The sequence below is a fragment of the Heterodontus francisci genome, chromosome 9 (genome assembly GCF_036365525.1).
Source record: "Heterodontus francisci isolate sHetFra1 chromosome 9, sHetFra1.hap1, whole genome shotgun sequence".
Lineage (NCBI taxonomy): Eukaryota > Metazoa > Chordata > Chondrichthyes > Heterodontiformes > Heterodontidae > Heterodontus > Heterodontus francisci.
In genome coordinates this window covers 88,477,736-88,496,517 of record NC_090379.1, presented here as the reverse complement: position 1 = coordinate 88,496,517, position 18,782 = coordinate 88,477,736, and the positions used below count along the sequence as shown (strand labels likewise).

Below are 18,782 nucleotides of genomic sequence, written 5' to 3'. Positions count from 1 at the left end.
TCCACATTATATTCCATCTGCCACGTTCTTGCCCACTCACTACGTCTTTCCAAATCCCCTTGAAGCCGCTTTGCATCTTCCTCACAGCACACATTCTCACCTAGTTTTGTGTCATTTGTGAACTTGGAAATATTACATTTGGTCCCCACATCCAAATCATTGATATATATTGTGAACAGCTGGGACCCAAACACTGATCCCTGTGGTACCCCACTAGTCACAGCCTGCCAACGCAAGAATGACCCGTTTATTTCTATTCTGTTTTCTGCCTGTTAACCAATCCCTAATCCATGCCAGTATATTACTTTCTATCCAATGTGCTTTAATTTTGCTAACCAACCTCCTGTGGAGGACTTTATCAAAAGCCTTCTGAAAATCCAAGTAGACTATGTCCACCAACTCTCCTTCATCAATTCTGTTCGTAACATCCTCAAAAACTCCAACAGGTTCATCAAACATGATTTCCTATTCATAAATCCATGTTGACTTTGCCCAATTAGATCGTTATTATCCAAGTGTCCTTTTATCACATCTTTTATAATAGATTCTAACGTTTTCCTACTACTGATGTAAGGCCAGCAGGTCTGTAGTTCCCTGTTTTCTCTCTCCCTCCCATCTTAGATAGTGGAGTGACATTTGCTACCTTCCAAACTGCAGGAACCATTCCAGAATCTATAGAATTTTGGAAGATGATCACTAATGCATCCACTATCTCCCTAGCTACCTCTTTCAACACTCTGGGATGTAAAATATCAGGTTTTGGGGACGTATCAACCTTCAGCTCCATCAATTTCTCCAATACAATCATCTTACTAATACTAATTTCCTTCAATTCCTCATTCTCTCGAGTCCCTTGGATCTCTATGACATGGTATTTTGGCCTTTATTGCAAGTGGTTTGGAGCACAAGAATAAAGAGGTCCTGCTACAATTGTACAGAGGCTTTGGTGAGACCACACCTGGAGTTTTGGTCTCCATATTTAAGGAAGGGAATACTTGTATTGGAGAGGTACAGCAAAGGTTCACTGGAGTAGTCCCTGGGATGAGAGGGCTGTCCTCTGATGAGAGGCTGAATAAATTGGGTCTATATTCTCTGGAATTTAGAAGAATGAGAGGTGATCTGATTGAAACATACAAGATTCTAAAGGGGCTTGACAGGGTTGACACTGCGAGGTTGTTTCCCCTGGCTGGGGAATCTAGAACGTGGGGCACAGTCTCTGGATAAGGGACTGATCATTTAGGACTGAGATGCGGGGAAATTTCTTCACTTATAAGAGTTGTGAATCTTTGGAATTCTTTACCCCAGAGGGTTGTGGATGCTCCATCGTTGAATGGATTTAAGGCTGAGATACAGATTTTTGGTTTCTCTGGGAATCCAGGTTTATAGGGAGCGAGCGAGGAACTGGAATTGAAACTGAAGATCAGCCACAATCGTACTGAATGGTGGAGCAGGCTTCAGGTGTTGTATGGTCTATTCCTGCTCCTAATTCTTATGTTTTCCTTCACAGGGTGCACTGTTGAAGTCCCTCACTTTTTTGGACATCACTAAACTGATGAGGACTTGCTATTTTATGCTCTAATATGGGTGTTTAAAAACTGCCCAAAATGTTACACCTTGTAAATGAAGTGTAACTGGGTTTTTAATGGCTCACTAAGCCATAACTACTGAATAAGTTCTTTGCCCCAAAAACTAATCTTATATTTGAGTAATGTTATATTTTTCCATTATGATAAAACTTCCATAGTTTTTAATATAACAAATATATTTTTAAAGTTTTTTGATATTTCAGCTTCTAATGTGTATGTCCCAATCTTTATTTCACTCTCTATAGAGTGATTAAAAAGTGAAAGATAATCTGCATTTTGCTTCCTCGTTTGCCGTCTGTGAAAATTCTTCAATGTGATTGGCTACTTAGCCTGCTTGATGACATCACTGCTGCTGGATGCCTGGAGATCTACTTGACTTGGTGCCACATTCAAATTAACATTAGGAAAGTTGAAATCCATACAACAGAGATTGTTAGATCTTTGTGGGCAGATTTCTTCGAGGTCAGCAATGAGCGCCACCACTTTGCCACTGACTGCAAAATCTGGGCCATTGTGTATTTTCTTCAAAACTAACCAACCTAAAAGTTGTGAACCAAAAAACAATTCTTTAAATTTCTACTGTGCCATTCTTGCTGGAGCTAGTTTTGAACGGGAAGCTTCTGCATAGAAATGGTGCTTTCCAAAGCACATTGTATGGACAGTAAATTTCTCACTGCAATAGTGAACAATGCCAAAGAAAGCAAATGCACATTTATAATTGAACAATTTCAGTGCTGTGAAATAACTAAGGTGAAAGGTAAGCTGTCATAATTATTCTTTTCAGCTTCATTTACCAATTATAAACAAGTTCCTGTGTTTGCAAAAACAATATATTTTTGCCAGATTTCAATCTGAAGTACTTTGACATTTTGGCACCAAAAACATTATAAATGTCTTCTGGCCAAATCACTGAATTATAAACTTACAGTGAATTCAAAATTAGAATTTCGAGTGTTTTGAATTTTATAACATTTTGTTCGGTAATATATAATTGCCTCATAATTCTATATTTCAGATGGTGCTTCAGTACTTCTTATCACTTTATATATTGAATGACCAAGAGAAAATAGTCCATATTTCCAAACGTTTTGCCTTGCTAAAGATGGGATTTTCTTTTTGGTTAAAAATTAGTGAATGTTAATAATTGTTAACAATTTATTATGGATAAAAATTTGTGAAACATGCAAAAAATTGAAACAAAAACAGTGCTATTTCAGATTTCCAGCATCCGCAGTATTTTGCTTTGTTTATTATTATGCAAGAGTTAAACTTGTTTTTTTTAGACTTTTTCCTTTATTTTATTTATGTTCTTAGATTCTACATGAATTCATGTAGGGAGAGGTAGAGGATGTATGTAGAACTTTCTTTCCCCATAAGTGGACAAGCTGATAATCTAGGAGTAATTAGTGGGTGGGGGGGGGTGGGGGTGGGGGGTGGAGGGGAGGAATTCACAGGGATCCACAGGGATCAGTGCTGGGGCCTCAACTATTTACAATCTAGATTAATGACTTGGATGAAGGGACAGAGTGTATTGTAGCCAAATTTGCCAACGAAACAAAGATAGGTAGGAAGGCAAGTTGTGAGGAGGCCACAGAGGGCTGAATTTTATCGGCAGTAAGCTTCAAAAAGTGCACGGCGCACGCGAGAGACATGCGCCATGGAGCTGCCGCAATATTTCGTGCGGTGGCTCATTAACATGGAGGGGACTGCGCCATTTTTAAAGGGCGTTAAGCTCTGACAATTTACATTTTTAAAGAGTACTGGACGTTCAAATTAAATTTAAACAGTCAATGAAAGATTGAAGCCCCTCCCCCGCCCCCATGACCATACAAGATATTTATTTCCCTCTCCCCACCCCTTCCCCCCCCCCCCCCCCCACAAAAAGCTTTTTTGCTGGTCCCAACCTTTCACCCCCAAACTTTATTATCTTTGCCCTTCAACCCCTTCCCACCATCCTCTCAGCCAATCGTAACAGTTTTCTCTGCCTGAAAACTTTACTCCTCTCCCCTCCCCAATTGTTCTGCCTCAGATCTCCGAACGGAGATCCGGCAACCAGCCGGAATATCGGCATGGGATGGCTGTTAAGTCATTATTCATTCATTTTAATGTAATTAGCATATTTAAATAAAGTTGCCGTGCAGCGGGGAGGACGCCATGAGGCTTTGCTGCCGGTAAAATGGGGCATGGCCTTCCCGGAGTCGAGGCTCATGGTGGGCCTCTCCTGGAAGGATATTCCAGGCCCCCCCCCCCCCCCCCGCCATGACCCCGGACGTTGGGGGGCTTATAAAATTCAGTTCAGAAAGTCTGCAAAGGGATATCGTTTTTTTTACTCTTCCATGGGATTTGGGCATCATTCGCAAGGCCAACATTTGTTGCCCATCCCTAATTGCTCTTGACAACTGAATGGTTTGCTATGCCATTTCAGAGAGCAGTTAAGAGTCAACCACATTGCTGTGGGTCTGGAGTCACATGGAGGCCAGAGCAGGTAAGGACGGCAGATTTCCTTCCCTAAAGGACATCAGTGAACCAGGTGGGTTTTTACAATATTTGATAGTTTCATGACACCATTACTGAGACTAGCTTTCAATTCTAGATTTTTATTAATTAATTGAATTCATTGATTAAATTTAAATTCAACCAGCTGCCATGGTGGGATTTCAACAAGTGTCCCCAGAGTACTAGCTTGGGCCTCTGGATTACTAGTTCAGTCACATTACCACTGCGCCACCATCTCTCAGGTTAAGTGAGTGGGAAAAAGTTTGGCAGATGGAGTATAATGTGGGAAAATGTGAGGTTGTCCACTTTGGTGGGAACATGGAAAAGCAGTTTAAATGGAGAGACTGCAGAATGCTGTGGTACAGAGAGAGCTGGATGTCCTTGTACATGAATCACAAAAAGTTAACACGCAGGTAGAGCAAGTAATTAGGAAAGAAAATGGAGTGTTGGCCTTCATTGAAAGGGGATGGAGTATAAAAGTAGGGAAGTCTTACAACAACTGTACAAGGCGTTGAGACCATATCTCGAGTATTGTGAACAGTCTTGGTCGTCTCATTTAAGGAGGGATATACTTGCATTGGAGGCACCTTCAGGATAAGGGGTCTCCCAAATAAGATGGAGATGAGGAGGAATTTCTTCTCTCAGAGGGTCATTAATCTTTGGAATTCTCTACCTCAGACAGCAGCAGAGGCTGTGTCATTGAATATATTCAAGGCTGAACTAGACATATTTTTAATCTACAAAGGAGTAACGGGTTATGGGGGACAGGCAGGAAAGTAGAGTTAAGGCCACAATCAGATCAGCCATGATCTTACTGAATGGCAAAGCAGGCTCGAGGGGACAAATGCCCTACTCCTGCTCCTATTTCTTATGTTCTAATGACATCATGAGTAATTAATAGTTACAGCTAGATTGTATCTTCATGTGTTATGTCAATAGCATCCATTTGCTAAGTGCATCTAACATACATCATTTTCAGTTGGAACTTAAATTGATCTGCAGATTTCAGTGTTCTGCTAATAACAAATACTGGAGTAGATTATTGGTACATCTCATCTGCACATCTAATTTACAACGCCCCACTATAGTTTCTTTCTTCATCACCCTTACTGATCATGTCTTCCATACTTTTTCACATGAATCCTTAATTTGATTTTTCTTTTGCCATCCTTAACTTGAAACTCTTGTTTTTCAACTTTGTACACAGCAGAAACGTTCATCTGGGTCCAAACTTTTCAAACCCACAATGAAATTTTTTTCTTCATGGTATCTATTCTTCTATTCTGACTCAAGTCATCATCTTTACATAATATGAAAAACATTTCGATGAGATAATGTCACCGCATGTAATTACCTTCAACCAACATTTGACCTAAATCCACTATTGCCCAGTTATGCAACAGTTTGCAAACATGAATAAAGAACAACTTTTGAAAAGAGATGCACTTGAGCTGAAGTGGACTGCTTTGATTTATATCTGAGATAGAATCATACCAGGGTTCACCTGGAGAAGTCTGTAATGAAGGAAGATGTCTTGAGTTCACATAATGAAATAACTTCGAGGTTTCAATTGACATCAAAGACTTATCACTGCCTACTAGATAAGCCGCTATTCAGGAAGTGCTGATGAACCCTGGATTTAGTTTTTAACACACATGGGAACAAGTCTTAGGCACCAACAGGAAGGGAAAGTTATACTGATTCTCTGATCAATGTTGAGGTTCAGCAGCAGCAGCTGTCTGTTCCTGACAATGCTATCGGGGTCATGATTAAATGCAAGTGATGGCTGTGGTGCTGCTGAATTAATGATCTTCCTGGCCACCTGTCCACAACACCAAAGAAAATGAATCAATCATGGGAGAAGGCCATTGTCATTCATTCCGTTTTTCTTGATGGCTGTAAATGGTATAAAGTCCATGAGCAAGAAATATTACCTTTTTTTCCTTCATCTTGATGAGCACGGCAACAATATAATACTTGTCTTATGGTATTCCTTTTCATATGCCGTTTTCCAGAACTCTCTTTTTTCTGTATTTTTTAGGGCGGAAAGCAGTCATTGTGCTTGGATGTATGTATATCAGGTGTGGTTAGGATCTTGGATCTGAAAAATAATTACATGTTAATTTTTTCACCACATCGACATTTCAGTCATTCATGCAGTTGAGTCTTTTACCCTATCTTTATGACATCCTCACAGGAGACCAGGTTCAATTTGAATCAGAATGATTTAAATTGAATGTTATCTTCACAAGATTTATGTTTTGAGTTATCTAGAAATAATGCGCTACCTGCCACATCTGGGCAGTAATTCTTTTATCCCAAAGTGTCTATTAACCTGGGAATCAGGAACTTGGGAGACTTAATTTTTAACTTGGAATTGCGGTATTATAATGAGGATTACTCGAGAGCCTACAGAAATTGAGTAGTGTGATGTACAATACAACTTCAAGTTTTTAAAAAACTGATCCTACTTACTGTCAGTACAGTTTTAGCCACCAGAAGCAGGATTTCTTGCAGAAACAGTTCACTATTTGTATCTGCTACTTTTCTCAGACTGATTCACTTCTCTATTCACAATAGCTCTGCATCAAAGAGCTACTACAGTTAGAATAAAGACAAACAAGTCCACAATACCTATACTTAATCAATCACTACAACCTCAGCTCCAAATTTCCAACCAATGGGAATTTGAAGTCCTAGAATAAGTTAGTATTACACTATGGGTAATGTTTCATGGAGCTACATCTGGGAGTTACAACCGATGTGGCAAACCTGTGCAAATCTCAATTGTACTTTATTTCTCATCAGTTGATGAGAAGAGACTGTTGTTGGACTACCTTCCTTGGACTATGTTTAAACTGGGATTTGCAGATGTAACAGATCATGTTTGAGTTTCTAAGTAAACTTATTTGTGTGTTTAAGTACATGGTCTTAACATTTTCTTGCTTTTGTGTTTATATTTTATTCCTGATGCATTAACCCGCATTACTGTGTTCTGTTCCAGGAGACTCTCATAGAGTGGTGCGATGACAAGGAATTGAATCTTATTTTAACTACTGGGGGAACTGGGTTTGCCCCAAGAGATGTAACTCCAGAGGTGAGTATCTCAGAATAAATATGCCAAATAACACTTACCAAAGAAGTTGATTGTTATGAGTCTCTTTCATAATGTAGCACTTTAAAACAGCACCCTTCCTGTATTTTGTTGGTCTTGCTAATCTTTGGACATTATCACATCAGGAACACTAGACAAACATAAGCTCTCCAAGGCCAGTCAGCATGGATTTCTTATAGACTTGTTGTGCTTGACCAACTTTGTAAAATTCTTTATAGAAGTAGCCAAGTGTCAAGAAAGGAAAGATTGTATATTATAGTTGAAACCCATTTTCAAAAAAGCATTTAATAAGGTACCCATATAAGAGACCAAGGTAACGATACATGAAATTAAAAGGTGGATAAAGAGATGACTGGAGGGGAAAAACTAAGAATGGAAAGGTGCGATGCAGCCCACTTTGGGCAGATTCTTATTTAGTATCTGCAGATTATTAAAAGTTGCGCATATTATGCACAGTATTTGTTCAAAATCTGTAGTTTCTGTTGTCAAAGTTTTTCAATAATGCTGTCATGTCATACAATGTAAGTTTGCCATGTGAACATTTATAATCAGAAAACCCTATCTGTTTGTCATATTGTAATTGCAGGATTAACACCACTGGTGGTGCTGTGGCCTGGTTTGCGCCACTTTTTTTAAGGCTAAAATTTCTATTTTTTTTATCTGGCCTTCAATTTTTACTTTCCCTTCAGGTGATTTAAAAAAAAATAAAAACACGTTTTCCACACTGCCTTATTCCTAACTCACAGAGTGTCATTTTCCAGGCTTTCCACTTTGAATCAGACCATGGCCCCACCATGGTCTTCCACCGTCTTTTCTGTTATCTGCTGACCCTGACCTGCCTGTCCTCATTCCCCTGCCACTGTAGTCAAATATCAGGCTAGGGTCTGCAGCCCACTGTTTGTCACTCTTGCCTCCAAGTCACACCTTCCCTGATGCCTTCCATGATCCTCTGCCATGCTCCCTTCAGCTGTCTCTTTGAACTTCATCGGTAAACCTCTAAATTCCACAACCTCTTTCTTAGATGCCTCATTTACTTATCTCCCACGCCCCCACCTGTCTAATTTTTGATCATTCCTGATCATCTGTTCTTCCATGCTTTCTCTCAAATTCTTGTTAAATGTATTTCCTCCATTCTTTTGAGTAAACCTAATCAAACTATTTTCTTTCCCATCTCTTTTCCTAAACAGAATGGTTCTTTAAAATAACCATTCTGATAAAACTTGCATTTCTTTAAAACACCCTTCCCTCAACTCACCAAGGCCAGTCAAAACAAAGAACAAACAGCAGTACAGCACACGAATAGGCCATTCGGCCCTCCAAGCCTGCGCCGATCTTGATGCCTGCCTAAACTAAAACCTTCTGCACTTCCGGGGACCATATCCCTCTATTCCCATCCTATTCATGTATTTGTCAAGATGCCTCTTAAACGTCGCTATCGTACCTACTTCCACCACCTCCCCCGGCAGCAAGTTCCGGGCACTCACCACCCTCTGTGTAAAGAACTTGCCTCGCACATCCCCTCTAAACTTTGCCCCTCTCACCTTAAACCTATGTTCCCTAATAACTGACTCTTCCACCCTGGGAAAAAGCTTCTGACTATCCACTCTGTCCATGCCGCTCATAACTTTGTAAACCTCTATCATGTCGCCCCTCCACCTCCGTCATTCCAATGAAAACAATCCGAGTTTATCCAACCTCTCCTCATAGCTAATGCCCTCCAGACCAGGCAACATCCTGGTAAACCTCTTCTGTACCCTCTCCAAAGCCTCCACGTCCTTCTGGTAGTGTGGCGACCAGAATTGCACGTAATATTCTAAGTGTGGCCTAACTAAAGTTCTGTACAGCTGCAGCATGACTTGCCAATTTTTATACTCTATGCCCCGACCGATGAAGGCAAGCATGCCGTATGCCTTCTTGACTACCTTATCCACCTGCGTTGCCACTTTCAGTGACCTGTGGACCTGTACGCCCAGATCTCTCTGCCTGTCAATACTCCTAAGGGTTCTGCCATTTACTGTAGACTTCCCACCCGCATTAGACCTTCCTTCCAAAATGCATTACCTCACATTTGTCCAGATTAAACTCCATCTGCTATTTCTCCGCCCAACTCTCCAACCGATCTATATCCTGCTGTATCCTCTGACAATCCTCATCACTATCCGCAACTCCACCAACTTTTGTGTCGTCCGCAAACTTACTAATCAGACCAGCTACATTTTCCTCCAAATCATTTATATATACTACAAAGAGCAAAGGTCCCAGCACAGATCCCTGCGGAACACCACTAGTCACATCCCTCCATTCAGAAAAGCACCCTTCCACTGCTACCCTCTGTCTTCTATGACTGAGCCAGTTCTGTATCCATCTTGCCAGCTCACCTCTGATCCTGTGTGACTTCACCTTTTGTACCAGTCTGCCATGAGGGACCTTGTCAAAGGCTTTACTGAAGTCCATATAGATATCATCCACTGCCCTTCCTTCATCAATCATCTTTGTCACTTCCTCAAAAAACTCAATCAAATTAGTGAGACACGGCCTCCCCTTCACAAAACCATGCTGCCTCTCGCTAATAAGTTTGTTTGTTTCCAAATGGGAGTAAATCCTGTCCCGAAGAATCCTCTCTAATAATTTCCCTACCACTGACGTAAGGCTCACCGGCATATAATTTCCTGGATTATCCTTGCTACCCTTCTTAAACAAGGGAACAACATTGGCTATTCTCCAGTCCTCTGGGATCTCACCTGTAGCCAATGAGGATGCAAAGATTTCTGTCAAGGCCCCAGCAATTTCTTCCCTTGCCTCCCTCAGTATTCTGGGGTAGATCCCATCAGGCCCTGGGGACTTATCTACCTTAATGCTTTGCAAGACACACAACACCTCCTCCTTTTTGATAATGAGATAACTGAGACTATCTACACTCCCTTCCCTATGCTCATCATCCACCAAGTCCTTCTCCTTGGTGAATACTGATGCAAAGTACACATTTAGTACCCCGCCCATTTCCTCTGGCTCCACACATAGATTCCTTTCTCTGTCCTTGAGCTGGCCAACCCTTTCCCTAGTTACCCTCTTGCTCTTTATATACGTATAAAAAGCCTTGGGATTTTCCTTAATCCTGTTTGCCAATGACTTTTCATGACCCCTTTTAGCCTTCCTGACTCCTTGCTTAATTAAGTTCCTTCCTACTGTCTTTATATTCCTCAAGGGATTCGTCTGTTCCTAGCCTTCCAGCCCTTACGTCCTTAACTGAGTGCCAAGGTTTATGTGCAAGTTGAACATTACTCCAAAAGCAAAATACTGAGGATTTTGGAAATTTGAAATATAAACAGAAAATGCTGGAAATACTCAGCAAGTCTGACAGCATCTGTGGCGAGAGAAACAGAGTTGACATTTCAGATCAATGACCTTTCATCAGTTCTGATGAGTGTTTTCAGCATTTTTTGTTTTTCTTTATCATTACCTGCTCTATGCATTTCGATACAAAACTAAGGATTCGATTGTCCTTTTTATGACATTTGCTTGCACTGTCACCTTTAATGACCTGTGTAACTGCACACTCGGGGCCCTTCTGTTCCTCTGCACCATCTAAAATCTTATTGTAAAAGGTCCTGGTATTGGAATTGAGAGAATAGCAAAATTTCTCTTGACAACAATTTGAGGTTATAGCAAATGAATTGTGATTAACTTAATGCAAGACTGCAGGAGGACATGGGGTGGTCAAAAGGGTGGGAAGATGCAGTTCAATATAAAAAATGTTAAGAAATACATGTTGGGAGGCAGAACAGGGAAAGATGGTTCACTTTAAATGATGGAATATGCAAATCAGCAGTTCAGCAGTAACGTGCTTCATTAAATTATCCAATTTTAAGTTTTAACTTTTAACCATCAATTAGATATTTGCATTATACAATTTGAGTTTTTATGTTATGGGTCTATATTACAATTCACTGGAGGGCTACAAAATACTAGTTTGAAAGTACAAGATCCTCCAGAGCTCGTGATTGAAGTTCGTACCTGTACTTTTAAAAAAAAAATCTGTCCTGAAGATGGCACAAAATATACTGGTACACTGCATGTGGCTGTGCTGCCACAATGCAGTGTCACTGTTTCAAAGGATCTTTTTCCGTGTTCGACAGACAGTTAAAACCCAATTCCCAGCCTGAACGCTATTTTAAAAAAACACTTTTAAACACATAATATCTTGATTTGAAGTATAAAAATTTCATCCTATTAAGTTAGATGATTAAATTTGCTGCAGTTTTGTTCTTTTAAAAATATTGTTCATTTATGGAGAAGTATGTTATACTGGACTACTAATGCACAGCGAGAGCAGCAGTGGCACATAGGTTTGATCCCCTTGCTTGAGAGTTCCCCATCTTGGATTCATTGCTGTCATGAGACATGGAGTCAAAGACAAGACACTTAATCACTTGACGGGAGGTAAAATAGAAGACATAGTAGTTTGGTGGCTCTTGGTGACTGGTTCAGAGTGGAATTGTCAAAGACTTGACAGCTAGTGTGCAAGGAAGTCTGGGGTGAATTCCTCTTAGATGTCTTTTAAAACTGTACTTTGATTTCACAATTGCTGAGAGAATTAACCCTTGTGCTCCCCGTAAATGAAGTTCCAACCGGTCTTTTTAAGTCTTGATTAAGTTGGTGACCGACTGATGGCATAATGATAGTCATCAACCCAAATGAAACCATAAATTGGATAGCGTTCTGTTGGTAATGGGATGAGTGATGCAAGAAAAGTGGAGATGTCTGACTAAATCTCTGATATCTGAAACAGACTTTTGATTAGCATTGATTAGGAGCTCTTCTGCCACAGGGGAGTTTTTATTCTTTATATCAATCATTTCATTGTATTCTTAATAGATCTTCCCAGTGACTGGCCTCAAGTTCGTAAGGATTTTAATATGACACTGAATGAGATGACTTACTATTAAAAAACAGAAAATCAAGTAACCTGAACTTTCCCATCACTGCTCAGAAAAGATAGTACTGCATAATGCCACAACAAATTAGCACCTTCAGCTGATCACCACCTTTGATTGTGTACCTACTTGTGAGTAGGTAATCATTTTAATCTCTGAGACATTTTACATTCTTACAATTGATTAATGCATTAAACAAAAATAACTAAAGCATTTCACAGTTTGCTAATACTAGTTGCAACCTCTAGATATTTTTCAGTACTGTGCTGTGATTTATATTTTAATATATTTACACCTGTATCTTATGCATTTTAAGAACAATAATCCACCTCAGCTGTTCTTACAGTTCAAAAATCGTTCCTTAACTATGTTTAACAATCAACTAAAACATTTAATAACACTGTTTGTAGTTCTGTTGCAAAAAACATTTGCAATATTAATTTGCTGGAGAATTATGTTTGATACCAGATAATTATTGCAACCTGCTTATTCATATAAATTACCTGACATTGCTAGAAAGCTGAGTTATGCTTCAGGAGACTTAAATGCATGGACTTGAGGTGGCCTCAGATTCTCCACTCATCCATTGGGAAGCTTCTGGTATCTGCTCAATTAGCACATAGCCATGCCTAAAATCAGGAACTCTGTGTAGAATCAAGGTCCTGAACCTATGTACTACAGCTCTCTTGCACAGCATGATCAGGATATGGGGATAATGGAGTTGAAGTAAAAGATCAGCCATGATTTGATTGAATAGCTGAGGCGACTTGAGGGTCTGAATGGTCTACTCTTGCTCCTAGTTCTTATATTTTTATCATACTTTAGGAAGGATGTCAAGTCAAGTCCTTAGAGCGCAGAGGAGATTTACTAGAATGGTAATGGAGTTACCAGGGATGTGGACGTTCAGTCATATGGAGGGATTAGTGAAGCTGGAGATTGTTCTTCTCAGAACAGAGAAGATTGAGGGGAGGTTTAATAGAAAATGAAGGGCTTTGGTAGAGTAAATAAGGAGAATCCAGTGGCAGAAACATCGATAACCAGAGGACACAGATTTATGGCAAAAGTACTGGAGGTGAGATGAGAATTTTTTTGATGCAGCGTATTGTTCAGATCTTGAATCCACTGCGTAAAAGGGTGGTAGAACCAGATTCAACAGTAATTTTCAACAGGCAATTGGATAAATATTTGAATGGGCAATATTTGCAGGGGCAATGGGGCACAAGCAGGAGACTGGGAGTAATTGGATAGCTCTTTAAGAGAGTCAAAACCGGCACAATGGGCTGAATGGCCTCCTTCTGTGCTGTATCATGCTAGGATTTTGATGTGCTATGCTGACATTCTGCCTTTTTTAAATAAACATTATTGTAGGTTTATGCCAGAAATGTTACTTGCTTAGTAGAAGACTAAATTGATGGCATTGCTTGTTTTTGAAACAAGAAAAGTTGAATTGGCAACATTCAAAAGAAATTTATATTGACTCAGATTGAATTCCTAAATAATTCTACAAAATGAAAGAAAGGATTGTGGCTTTAAATCAGATTTTAAAAATGTAATTTCAACAGACCAAGTTATGAAATCTTTCTTGATCTTGAAAGATCTTCAACTCTGTCAACAGTGAGGCCTTGCAGATGCTGATGGACAACTTTGCTGTAACAGCAAAAGGTCTATAAATGTTTGAATTATTGTTCAGGGATGCTACTAATTGTATTTTTGTTGGGAACCAATTGATGGCTGCATGTTGCACTGAGTCAAGTGTTCATCAAGTGTGCATTATATGCCTAGAACTCCTGAATGCATTTAGGGCCAGAATTATTATTAATAATGGCTGGTTATTGATTAATTGTCACATTAGTGACACACATAGCATATATCTATGCAATGCTGATAGTTTCTTTAGCTGCAAATTGACCATTTCTGTCAGCGGCTATCCATAGATACTACCAGGTTTGGAATGAGAATCAGTGACCTCAGACACAAAAAGTGCAGTACCAAGAGCAGCCTCTGTCAGTTGCTTGTCTGCAAGTTGGAAATTAATTCTCGCAGTTTGCCTCCATTGGTAGTAATATCCATTTTGACAGTGGTATTACTGTAGGAATGACCTGAATTGGTCACATCCAAAAGGGATGTGTTGTACTCCAGTGGTTCACGTCCAGACTAAATTTTGAATCTGTCTTGCTGCAGTTCTGCTGATTACATAGTGTGGCCCTGAAACATAGACTCTAGTTAGGGCCAAGACTGTGTATTATCAACCTTGGATGTGTCAACCCCCACCCTCCTCCGTTTAGCTGATGGAAGCATCACGCATTGCATGCATTTCATTATGTGCCTCCGGACCACTGCTGGTTCATTGCCAATATTGCTGGGCAACTGATCATTTCGTGACATGCCACTCAATTGTTCCTCTAGTTGGTGGTTAACCAGATCCATTTTGTCAGCCCACAACCATCAGAATGGAAGAAAAAATTATGACTGAAGTTGATTAAATACTCGAGATCCATTCCACAGGCCACCTGATCGACAGCACACAAAACAGAAGCACATGATGTCATTCCATTTCCAAGTCCGTTGCACCCATATCTGCCATATAAACGGATTGGCATGCATCAATTGTTCAAGCAAGTTTAAATGAAACCATAAAGAAAGATTCCATTTTTGGAGCCTTTGTAGTGGAAAAGGAGCTGCAGTACCAACTTTCTAACAGCCAACTATTCCAGAAATAGTCCTTATAACATTATTTTCCTGTGCACTGTGTCAAACTAGAATCAATTGTGATAATCAAGAAAAGAACTCCCTATAAAAATATAGCTTGAGATAAAAAGGTAAAGGTGATTCATCTGTGACTTTAGTGCATTAAAAACCACATGTGGGAGATTGGAAGACATTTTTTCAACAGAGTTCTTGAAATATGAAATGCTTTGACATAGGTGGTGACTGATCCTAAATTGATTATAGCATTTAAAAAGGTGCAGAATAATTACTTGGAATAAATATGAAAGAATATGGTGAGAGGGCATGGAATTGGATTGAACTGCATAAAATCAGCCTGAGGTGGTCTAAATTCATTACAGCCAAGAATCGCTGAATGGCCTTGCCGTTTCTATGTATAGCAGATTTCTATAAAACAAGTCAGTTTCCCACAGAAACAGCGGGGATTTCAATAAAATGTATAATATGAAAGAAATGGATTTATCCATTTTATCTGCAGAAAACGATTGTATTCATACAGACTTGTTGCATTTCAATGCACAGAATTAATAAGGTCATCTGACATCAAAACAGAAAATGCTGGAAACACTCTAGTTCAGGCAGCATCAGTGGAGAGAGAAACAGTTTACATTTCAGGTTATCAGCACTGGGGAATGTTAAAGATAACCAGGTTTTAAGCAAGAACAGAGTCAAGGAAAAGGAGGCAGGAATAAACAGAAGGGAGAGGTCTATAATTGGGTGGAGGGGAGGAGTGATTAAATTACAAAGTGCTAGGTAAAAGGAGGTGATAGTGAGATAAAAGCCAAATGCTGGAAATCTGAAATAAAAACAGAAAGTGCTGGAAATACTCGGCCAGTTCAGATGAAAGATCACAGACCTGAAACGTTAACTCTTTCCACAGTTGCTGCCTGACCTGCTGAGTTTTTCCAACACTTTCTGTTTTTATTTGAGGCAATAGTGAGACAAGATTAGAAACAAATCATGGGTCTCCCGCAGGTGTAAATAGTTACAGCAGAATACCAGAAGGAAAGGGAAGCATGGAAACCCATCTATTAGCTTTGAATGTTCTTTGGTCACAGTTATCAGCATCATAGTGCTAATAATGATTAGTCTGATGACTTTGAGTTTGATAAAACCTTACTACATCCAGAAGAGGCCTGTTCAGTGATATTTGACAATGTTACCAAGCAATCTAACCAGGTTACCTTTTGTAACCAGATTTAGTCTTCCACATTCTGGTACCCTATCACCGTTAACTTTGGTGACTGAGTATCAGAACATGCACAATTGAATCCACATAAGGAAACAGGACTGAAGGTCTAGCCACGATCCCCTTTCTAGATAGCTCATTAACACTAGATTATCTTTGTTAAGACTAATCTCAGAATGCTGGTTTTAATGTTAAGTCAAAAAAAAACTGCATTTGATCATTTGTCATCATATGAAGTTTATTTTGAGCAGTGGCATGCTGGAGCTGCTACATCATGGTTGTAGTTCCAACTAAATTAGAAAATTGAATTAAGAGTCATTCCCTGATCACTTATGTATATCTGTTAGCCTTTCTGAGTGACCTTTACGATGACCTTGCAATGGTTATTGTGTTCATCTCTCTACTAGTCATCATGTAAGCTAAGGTTGCACTCACTCTGGGCCCACTTGATATGCTTATTGGCTACTGTCATGGGCACAGCCCTCCTTAATCCATTATTGACCATCTGCTGGTCCTATTCTCACTTCCTCTTCTATCTCCCTCAGCCTTTGCTTCTGTGCCTCCCATGGGTCCTCTCCTGCAGTTACTCCTCTACACCACTTCATACTACTCCAAACCGATCTTATCACCCACATTTTTGAGTCCTGTCTGAACAAGTTCATGGCTTCCCACATTCCGCATTTGCTTTCTATGCAATGTTCCCTGCGCTACCCGTCCTTAGTGCCCTGTTAGCGGTAATCCACATCTGTGGAAAGAGAAGCAGAGTTAATGTTTCAGGTCTGTGACCTTTCATCAGAACTGGTAATCCTACTCAGTAGGTCTGGCAGCATCTGTGGAGAGAGAAACAGAATTAATGTTTTATGTCTGTGACCTTTCATCAGAACTGGGAAAAGTTTGAAATGTGATAAGTTTTGAACAAGTGAAAGTGGGTGAGGTGGGGAAGAAGAATAAAAGGAAAGATCTGTGATAGGGTGGAGGGCAGGAGAGATTAAATGACAAAAGATTTTTGTAAGGCCAAAGATCGTGGCAATGGGACAAGTAAAGGAACAAAAGATGTGTCTAGAGGACGTGTAAATAGCTGGATCCTGAAAAGCTGCGTCCAAAATAAAAGTAAAGGAAGTAAGAGAGAAACAAGAGAAGAAAACAAAAACAGCAGAGAAAAACAAAACAAAATGGGGGCAGAGGTTACAATCTAAAAATTGTTGAACTCTATGTTGAGTCCAGAAGGCTATAAATTGCATAATTGAAAAATGAGGTCCTGTTCCTCAAGCTTGCATTGAGCTTCATTGGAACACTGCAGCAGGCCAGGGATAGACAGATTCAGAGTGGGAATGAAGTGGAGAATTAAAATGAGTCTCAACTGGAAGCTCAGGGTCACGCATGCAGACTGTACAGAGATGTTCTGCAAAGTGGTCACCTAGTATGTACTTGGTCTCCCCAATGTAGAGGAGACTGCATTGTGAGCATCGAATATAGTATACTAAATTGAAAGAAGTACGCATGAGTGTTTGGGGCCTTGGACAATGAGAAGGGAGGAGGTAAAACGGCAGGTGCTGCATCTCCTGTGCTTTCATTGTAGAACATGGTCGGGTACAAAAAATAATCAAAAAGGCTAATAGAATGTTAATCTTTACACCTAGAGGGCCACAATATAAAGGGATATAAGTTTTGCTACAGCTGTACAAAGCCCTGGTTAGACCATATCTGGAGCCCTGTGTGCAGCTTTGGGCACAGCACCTTAAAAAGGATATATTGGCCTTGGAAGGAATGTAATGCATTCACCAGAATGTTACAGGGCTCCAAGGGTTAAGTTATGAGGAGAGATTGCATAAACTCGGCTTGTTTACCCTGGAATATAGAAGGTTAAGGGGTGATCTGATTGAAGGTTTAATGATTTTGAAAGGAATTGATGGGGTAGATAGCAAAAACTTTTTCCACTGGTGGGGAAATCTAGGACAAGGAGAGATGAGAAATCAGAACCAGGTAGAAGTGTGGATTGTAGCTCAATCAATAATTTAAAATTTGAGATGGATAGATTTTTGCTAGCCAAGTGCATAAAAGGATATAGAGCCAAAGTAGGTGGATGGAGTTAGGATACAGATTGAATGCCAGAACAAGCTCAAGGGGCTGAATGGCCTATTCTAGTTGCTATGTTCCCTGACCAAACAGGAAGTATTACACGGTACTCCCATTGACAAGTCCTACCTCCATTATTACTCTGCCACCATTTCTTCCTTTTGTGCACTGCATCCTTTTTTGCATTCCTCCCATCTGTAACTGCATTTCCACTTACCTGCTATTCCGGTATACCTGCTTCACCAAAACCTGACATTGGACAACTGCTCCCTTCCCCAGATCTTCTGATCTCCTCTATGAAGCCTTGACTTCTCCACCACCCCAACCGTTCTGATCTCCCCTGGCTCCGGCCTCCCGATGTTGCCTGGCTCCCTACCCCAATAACCCCCTGCTCTGACATGCCCGATCTTCCCCGGCTCCATACTCCGATCTTCCTCTCCACTTCCCACTGACTGATCCTCTCTTCCCCCCTAACCCCAGCCTCCCTGACCTTCTCCAGTTCCAGACTACGATCTTCTCCTCTGCTCCCCCCAGACTGATCTTCCTCTCCGCCCCCACCCCGCCCTCTCCCCCAGCCTCCGCAATTTACCCTGGCTGCAGATTCTGATCTTCCTCTCCAATCTTCACTGGCTCCTCTCCGCTCCCTGGCTGTGGCCTGG

The 18,782-nt window shown here is 40.4% G+C and overlaps 1 protein-coding gene across 10 annotated transcripts in view; it reads left to right on the top strand.

The window, feature by feature from the left end:
• Positions 1-18,782, top strand: part of LOC137373899 (gephyrin) — a 623,883-nt gene that overhangs the window by 346,259 nt on the left and 258,842 nt on the right. For all 10 annotated transcript variants that reach the window (XM_068039448.1, XM_068039442.1, XM_068039444.1 and 7 more), the window contains exon 4: positions 7,087-7,179. In XM_068039448.1, coding sequence (XP_067895549.1) covers positions 7,087-7,179 — 93 coding nt within the window. The remainder of the gene's footprint in view (positions 1-7,086; positions 7,180-18,782) is intronic.